At 38.3% G+C, this 8613-nt stretch overlaps 1 protein-coding gene across 1 annotated transcript in view; it reads left to right on the top strand.

The window, feature by feature from the left end:
* pgs1 (phosphatidylglycerophosphate synthase 1) overlaps window positions 1-8613 on the top strand; it is a 46206-nt gene that overhangs the window by 18401 nt on the left and 19192 nt on the right. The window contains exon 3 of the mRNA XM_005749679.1: window positions 4129-4287. Coding sequence (XP_005749736.1) covers window positions 4129-4287 — 159 coding nt within the window. The remainder of the gene's footprint in view (window positions 1-4128; window positions 4288-8613) is intronic.

Raw genomic sequence — 8613 nt, 5'->3', positions numbered from 1 at the left:
TGCAATATTTGCCTTTATTTATCTGAAAAAGTCTCATGTTCCTTAAGTACATCTACCCTGTTGAACTTATTATGGGAAATAAATATTTAAATAAAAACAAGCTGCTGATTATTTCACATTTTAGTTGTGAGCAACGGCACATTTAAATCTTACAAATATAGTTATTTGGCTTATATCGTGATAGATATCGTTATCGCCTGAAATGAAAAAAACATATCGTGATATGAAAAAATCTCATATCGCCCAGCTCTACTTCAGGGTCATACTTCACATGAAGACCAAAATAGTTCCAAAGACTAGATCTGAATGAGGGTGGGGGAGATTCAATTTGCCATGTTGCAACTAGCTTAGCTTCTGTCTTGCTAGCTTGCGCTGCGCTCAGTGGATCTGCGCTCGACAGTGCAGCCTAGGCGGAGTAGTCGAATGCAGATCCACTGAGCTGTCAACACAGACAGCATCGTCAGAAGAAAAGTTGATAAAATAAATTAAAAATTTTGTATTGTTTGATATGCGTACCAAACCGAAAGCACTGTATCAAACTGTTCAATATCGATATCGTTGCACCCCTAAGAAATATAGATTACTGTGCAGAGAAGTTTACTAACAGCACTTTCAAAGTCTGTACTTTAGTTTTAGTGAGTTAGATTGTGCTTGTTACTTAGCACTGATTATCCGGTTTATGTATTTGTTATGTGCAACTATTCAATTTATGGATCCCGTTTGCTTAAGCAAACAGCATTGGTGGCGGTTCTTGCACGTTAACTGATAACTTGGTACTCGTGTTCCAGATGCTCAGTTCCAGCTTGTAAAATCAAACTCGGCGACAACCATAATGGCGAAGTTGTAGTTTCAAAACAGGATTTTACAAATCGATGGGTGACATCACAGTGGCTACAGTCTGTACTATATAGTATTTGGTAACATCCCAGTAAGTATAGTTTACTTTGCTCTTAGTTGAGACAGTTTAGAGGGGGAACTGCTTTGAAGAAAATGTGCAGAGATTTCGATGATAGTTGCAGACTATTATTTACCCGATGGTGGATGAGGAATGATAAATTTAAATGCCTCAGTCTCTTAAATAATGAAATAAAATAACTGAAACGCCTTTTAAAATGCTGAAATTTCTGTATTTCTGATAAGATAATCCTGAAAGAAAGTCTGACTTTTACAGTGTAGTAAATAGATAAACCAAAACTGAAACACTGTGTGCAGAGTCACAGTGAGTAAACGCATCAAAATAAAGCTCAACTATTAAAAAGATGTTGTTGTTTTTTTTAATGAAATAACTACGCCACCACATTGAAGTCCTTTCATATTTCTTAGAACAAGGGGGCATTTAAAGCTTCAAAGAACAAAAACACATGATTTTCTTCCAAGTTACACGTCACCCATGTGACTTTCAGGCAGGATCCTCCTTCATGCAAATCCACAGTTAGACTTGAACAATAAGAGATTTGTTATATGCAAGAAATTGGCTCTTAATTCTACTTAGGAAGAATTTGTGTTTCATTTTATTATCACTTGGAGCTCAGATGCAATCACAGTGCTTCTATAAATATAAATGTATATTAGAAGGTTTGAAAACGGTGCATGAAATATAAAGCATTTTAATGGTCAAACGTGTCATATTTGCATAAGAAAAACTATTGATGTTAAAAGGATGTTACCGGAATGTGTTGAATGGGTGTGATTATGTTGACTTTTCCTCATTGCTGGGAAGGTTTCACCTGAAAGTATTTTTAGATCACCTCTGGCACAAAATCTACTCTTTCCGGTTTCGTCACTTACGGTCAGAAGACTGTTTTTATCACTTGTAGTTGAATGATCAAGTCGCAACATTTGTGGCATGAGAAGCCAAAAGAAAGAGGAACTTTTGTGGTTGTCTAACTGGTATTTAAACAAGCAAGAAGATCTTGCTGCATTAAGGTGCAGAAATATTTAAGGATTTTTTTTGTTATTCACTAAGATGTGCGTGCTTTAAAGGGACACTTCCCACAAATTGTAAAACATCATTGTATTTCTTCTGCCCTGAGTGTTAATAATAATCTCCACAGACGGTAAAAGGAATTTTGTTTTTAATTACAGTTTAGTCTACCTTTTAAAGAAATCATACCAGTTTTAAAATCTGACATTTAAAAAAATATTTTTTTAAGCAAAACCAAATAAATGTTAGTTTTACAATTTTTGTGTCTTACAAAAATGTAAATGATTCTTTTGAATTTTAGGGTATCATTCTGGGTTTGAGAAAATCACACTTAGCATTTATCATTGTTTTTTTGTTTTTTTAAAATCTTCTCATAACCCTTTTATATGGGAATCTAACTAGATGATAACTTGAAGGAGGATTTTTTTTATTTTAAGTTCTTTGAATGCCCTGAAAACGTTATTCCCACTCAGGGAAAGGATAAATGATTTGTGACTCCTTAACTTATGTGATATTATTTGTTTACTTAACCAGGAGTTATAGATCAGCATAATTACTCATTTCAGGCAGCGTGTTGGTGCAGCCCAGTTAGCCCTGTCGCCTCATGGCAGGTAGGAGTCTGTGTGGAGTTTGTATGTTCTGCCTTCTTGGGTTCTCACAGGTTTTCTGGCTTCCTCCTTCAGTGCAGAGAGATGCATATTAGGTTATTTGGTGCTTGGAGCTAGAAAAATGGTGGTAAAGAATAAGGGGTATAGCACTGTATGAATGTATGGTTAAGTGCTCTGAGTGGTCAGTAAGACTAGAAGACTGCTGTATAAATGCTACTCCATTTCCATTTTGGGTTGTTTTTCTGGACAGCTGATGTTTAGATTCCCGATATTCTCACTGGTTTTGGTCTCTTAATGGCCTCTGAGGGGGAAAAAGTTGATCCTGTAGCTGTCTAGTGGCTCACTGTGTTCAGCAGGTAGTCACTAAGTGTGTGAGTCTGCCATTTAGTGATGAACAGGTAGTTTATACACAGATGGCTCCTTTGGTTTTTGAACAATGATACAGTTTTTGAAGTTTTTGCCTCCGTACACCACCACAGCTGATTTTAAGAAACAGTCAAGATGAGATTCAAGCACAGGCTTTCAGCTTTACTTCAAGGGTTGTTTTTATTGTTTAGAAATTAAAGTATTTTTTTTCCTCACAACATCTTCTCAAGTCAGTCGAGTTGTGGAGGTGGCCAGAGTCAAGAGATGTTTTGTGAATGTAAATACAAAGGGCTTACAAAAAAGATGCGCACCACTGATTGCATTCAAGAACAGGAAGCCCAGATTAGGCTTTACCAGAAATCATCAGAAGGAGCCTGCCCTGTTCTGGGAAAGACATCCTTTGGACAGATGAGGCCCAGATAAACTTATAGTAGAAAGATGAGAAGAGTAAAGTACGAAAGGAAAAGGTATTCATACTTTGCCATAGTCATGTTTCCAGTGACTTCCAGTAGAACCAGGCCACTTACCAGGATGAATGAGGTGTATTGGACTAAATTCTGTGCTCAAAAAAGCAAAAAAATTAGATATTCTACCATGGCCCCATCAGTCACCTGATCTCAGCCCAATACAGCATCCTTCAGTCTATCTATCTTATCTATCTTATCTATCTTATCTATCTTATCTATCTTATCTATCTTATCTATCTTATCTATCTTATCTATCTTATCTATCTTATCTATCTATCTTATCTATCTATCTTATCTATCTTATCTATCTATCTTATCTATCTATCTTATCTATATCTGTCTATATCTGTCTATCTCTGTCTATCTCTGTCTATCTCTATCTATCTCTATCTATCTCTATCTATCTAAAATACCAGTCCATCAGCACTATAAATGATTTCATAATGTCACTAAAATGTAAAACATGAAATTCCTTATGTTTTGTTTTTTTTTCTTTTCTTTTTTTAAAATTACTGACATTTGGGAGATTTTTTTTTTCACCATAAACACTGTTTCCTTTTCTTATTTGTCAGTCTCATGATTGCACTACAACTGCTTTCTTTCCTTGTGCCCCAGGCCAGGTGCCTGCATGTGGCTACAGGAAATGTAACTCCCGTGAATACGTTATCATTTCCTAGTATCAGCTCCCGCCCACATAGACTTACACTCACATTCGCTGTTGGGATTCCTTATTTGTATTTTTTTTTCTCTCCTTTTACCGTAGGCTCGCATCAAGACTGCACAGAGGCGGGTGGTGATGGCCTCCCTCTATCTGGGAACCGGTCAGCTGGAGCAGGAGCTGGTGAGAAAAGTGGCATTTACGCAAGCATGTGCGTGTGTGTCTCTATGTTTTCACAACACTAGAGAATTTAGTTCTGGGCAGGTGAGAACAATACCATTACTGGCCAGAGATGCCAGAAAGTATGAGTCAGACTTCTCTTCCAGGACGCCCACTGCGTGGTTTGTTCAGAATGAAAATGTACTCCAGACCAACTACAAGGAATGACCCCAAAATGCAAGGGTTTATGGGTATAAGGAGACCAGCATTGGCATGTGACAGCCTGCTGTGCTTCATGCTTGAAAAGCCTAGCATAACAACATTAACCCAAAGCAAACCACAGTCTGGAATGATGCTCATATTCGGCGTTTTTTCATGTTTTTTCAATCTGGTACAAGCAGCAGTGGAGAGGGTGAAATACAGCAAAAAGGCACAGACAAGCCAGCATGCTTAATTACAGTTAAAAGCATTGGGATCAGCTGTGAGTGCTGCCAAACTCTGTAACCTCACAGGATGATGGATTACTAGAAATGTGAGTCAATACGATTTTATTTTCAAGCCTGGGTTTGCTTGAAATTGGACTCGATGAACTGAAGTGCATGCAGTGCAAAAATGTGAGTCTGTTCTTTGGTTTAGACAAAGGAATGCAAATATCAGGTGCAGTTTCAACGTAAAGCCTGGATACACCAACGCAGCCCTGATCCCAGGCTCGGCACAGACTAGATGGTATTCGGTCACGCCTGGAGAGCATATTTACTTAAGTTGTGGTGCAGCCAGTGGGAACAATCTGATATTTGAGGGCAAGGCATGTTTATCATGAACGTGCTATATGCAAAAGTTATGCAGCGTGCTTATAGTTGCAGATTTTAGGCTAGAGTATTTTGTTTCATGCATTTGCACTTGCAGATAAGCTTTCCCGTTATTCTTTTTGTTTATAGGAGGCATTAAAGAATCAAGCATTGGACAAGAGGATGGCAAACTAGTAAACAGATATAAATAATACAGGGTCCCCTGTCATAGGGGAAAAAACGGGGCACAACTTAGGCAGACGACAACCACACACACAAGCAAAGAACATAGTGCCACACAGGCAGGTTTGAATCCAGAACCCTCTTACAGTCAATGCTAACAGCCAGACCAGTGCTGGTCTTCAGTATGATCCCCGCTCCACCAAACGTTACATTGTGCACAAAGCAGTCAGACAAGTACCGTTGGCCAAGCTGCCAGAACTCCCACATGGGGAAGCATGATTCATCACTACAGAGAACTTGTTTCCCAGTGGTTTGGTTGTGTTCAAGTAGCTTTAACCTACTAGTAAAATTAGCCCAGTATCCCCCAGATCCCATAGAATATGAATTAGTACAGTTTTAATGCAGAAAAATCACATCTAGTGGTTTGGAAACCGACAGCAAACAAATCGATAAAGACGAATCTTGGTTATTTGTCCGAATATAGAGCTACGGTAGCCTACAGATAGATTACTCCATCAAAAATCAATGCGTGCCCCACCTGACACCCATCAGAATCTGCAGATTTATGTAATATGCAGTAATTTTATTATGTTTAATGAAGCAATGCGAGTTTTAGGCCCCTCAAAGGACAGCAAATCCAGGTGTCGCAACCTAAAGCTAGAAGTTTCTGTTCAACACAGGTTTTTATGTTTTTTGCAGCCAACTTTGAGCATCAGTTTCATGGCATATATCAAAGTTTAAACAGCAGAAATGGAGCAATTTAATGTCTATGAAGTAGAGTAACAGAAGCAATCTTTAGTATCCTGAATATTTTATCTGTTTTCACAAGAGAAAACTTGAAAAAGTGCATTTTGGGTCACTGAATAACACTATGAGGGATAGCTGGTTGGTCAACACAACTGTTAACATATAAAAACTCTCCTTTTTTATTTTATTTCCTGGCCATGGTTTCCTCTGTGACAGAAGTCGATGTTAAAAATGCACATTTTGGATTAAGCTTAAGGAACCTTTAGCTCTTAAGTCTTCAAATCATAAAGATAACATTTTTCCAGGTGTCATCAAATGCAGCAAAGCTTCTAGGTTTTTAATTTCCTCATGAGACACCCCCCCCCATCTTTCTGCTGCCCCTCCTTTATCTGTCAGGTTAAATTGTTTCCTGTGCGAAACATGCACAAAACTTAAGGTTAACTTAAAAAACATAAAAGGAGCAACATCTCCTCCATGGTGTGTGTCTGCAGGCCTGGGCTAAGTGTGCCTGCTTAAGATTGACCGCAATAGAGGACTCTTTGTTTTTTTTGTTTTTGTTTTTTAAATCTACATTTAATAGTATTAGGCGTTTGAGGCAGTCTTGCAGAGAATGATAACAAAATGCTGGTTCTCAGCTTCACAGAAATAAACAGTTTTTTCCTCAGAGCTCCCACTCATTGTCAGATTTACGCCTCAAGGAACTTCCAGAGCTGGAAGTGTTGGTGGTCCCTAAAGAGCTCTCTACTGGAAAGGCGAAATGTTTTACTGGCATGTAAACAGACACTGCGGGGTGACGCATTGTGAATGTATTTGGGCACCAGATGCACAATTTAGCAGAAGTAAAACAGCGCTTGTTTCATATCAGTAGGGATCCAAATACCAAGCAGGCCACAAAAAAGACTTCGCTCGCCACCAGTGGCGTCCTCTGTCGAGCAGCCGTTTCCTCTTTGTGTGCCGGGGTGAGTCATTTTTTCCCACGCTCAGTAAGCGGACAATAAAACGGAGCTGATGTTTGATAAATACTGAGAATTAATCAATTGTCATTAAACCGTTTCCTTGTATTGTGTCTCCATCTTGGAACTTTCACTGGAAATGACATTAAAAAAAGGATGAGAACACAGGGAGGAGGAAAAAAATAAGAGCTTTAAATGCCCTTCAAGATGACTAGAAAACTATTCCAGAAGAACACTTAAAGAAATTAAAGGAAAGCTTAACTAATAAAGTTCACATTGTTTTGAAGAATAAAGGTGGTCATACCAAATATTGTACAAACCTTTATTTATTTATTTTTGGCTTATATGCTTCCATGTATGTTTGGACGTTTCATTTTCATTTTGCACATTTCCCGTTATCCTAGAAAAAAAAATAGAGAAATAAACTTTAATCTTTACTAATGATTAAACTCTTTTCTGTGCAGTTTTCTTACACTCACTCTAACCTATCATGCCAGATGTCCGCCCCTCTCAGAGCCTGGTTGTGCTGGAGGTTACTTCCTGTTAACAGGGAGTTTTTCCTTCCCACTCTCACTAAGTGCTTGCTCATAGTGGTTTTTGTTGTTGTTGTTTTTTTTCTTTTTTGCACAGCAAAGGTGTTTAGAATCACCTTCCAATGTCTTCACTCTGTAAGTAATCTGTCGTTATTGTGGCTGTATTTCCCTTTCTTTGTGGTAGCTGGTTTTTCCCATATCAAATACTCTCAGCATGAGAGAGATGATGAGAGGTTACGCTGTTTTGAGCCACATTAAAGCTTCCCTTATTTCTTAACATTGTTAAATAAAAGTCAAACTTTCGATTAGTGCCTGTCCTGTAGTGTTAACTTGAACCAGGGAAAAAATAATGTTGTAAATGGCACATAACGAATACCTTTTTCTTTTTTTTTTTCTGTGACTTTACAGTAGGTTAAAATATTTTCTGATGTTTCGAGAACTGCATAAAATGGCTGTTTTATATATTTAACCAGAAAATTTCCTTAACCTCCTGAGACCCAAACGCTTTCATGGCATGCATTTTTAATTTCTCTTTGCTATTTGGGCTGATTGGGACCTGATGAATGTAAAAACAAAGGATTATCTTTTTACCTTATGTAGTTTCTGAGAAGAGGATATCAGGCCCTTGTAGAGCAAAATTTTGTATTGTGGTCAAGACGACCCAAAATGTGATGTCCACATATGTGGATGCCAGGTCCTAGGAGGTTAAATTAAAAAAAAATTCATGGGAGATCTGGGTAAGAAGGCACACCTTATTTCATCTGTCAAACAGCTGCAAATCCAAAGATAATCCATTTACAATCAAAATGTGATTCAGTTTTATTTATATTGTACGGTAAAGACACTACAATAATACAGAGTAAACCCCAAGAATCGGACAGCCCCCTATGAGCAAGCACTTGGCAACAGTGGGAAGGAAAAACTTCCTTTTAACAGGAAGAAGTCTGCAACAGGACCAGGCTCAGGGAGGAACAACCATCTGCTGTGATGGTTGGGGGTGAGGGGAGGGAAATGGGACAAAAGACACACTGTGGTGAACCTGTTTATTATCATCACATCTTCTCAGGGAGGACTTTCCCACTATTCCCGTAATTTGTGTGAATACAGCGGCAGATGGGAAGCTTGCAAAATTCTGTAGGTGTTGAGTTAGATGGAAATGGGCTTATCGCTCTTAATCCCACACTTTAAGGGTAGTAGCTCGAGGCTTCGTCAGCGAATTACTGAAAC

The sequence above is a fragment of the Pundamilia nyererei genome, unplaced genomic scaffold (assembly GCF_000239375.1).
Source record: "Pundamilia nyererei isolate P.nyererei 1_Seehausen unplaced genomic scaffold, PunNye1.0 scaffold00253, whole genome shotgun sequence".
Taxonomy (NCBI): Eukaryota; Metazoa; Chordata; class Actinopteri; order Cichliformes; family Cichlidae; genus Pundamilia; species Pundamilia nyererei.
This window is presented reverse-complemented; position numbering and strand designations above follow the sequence as displayed.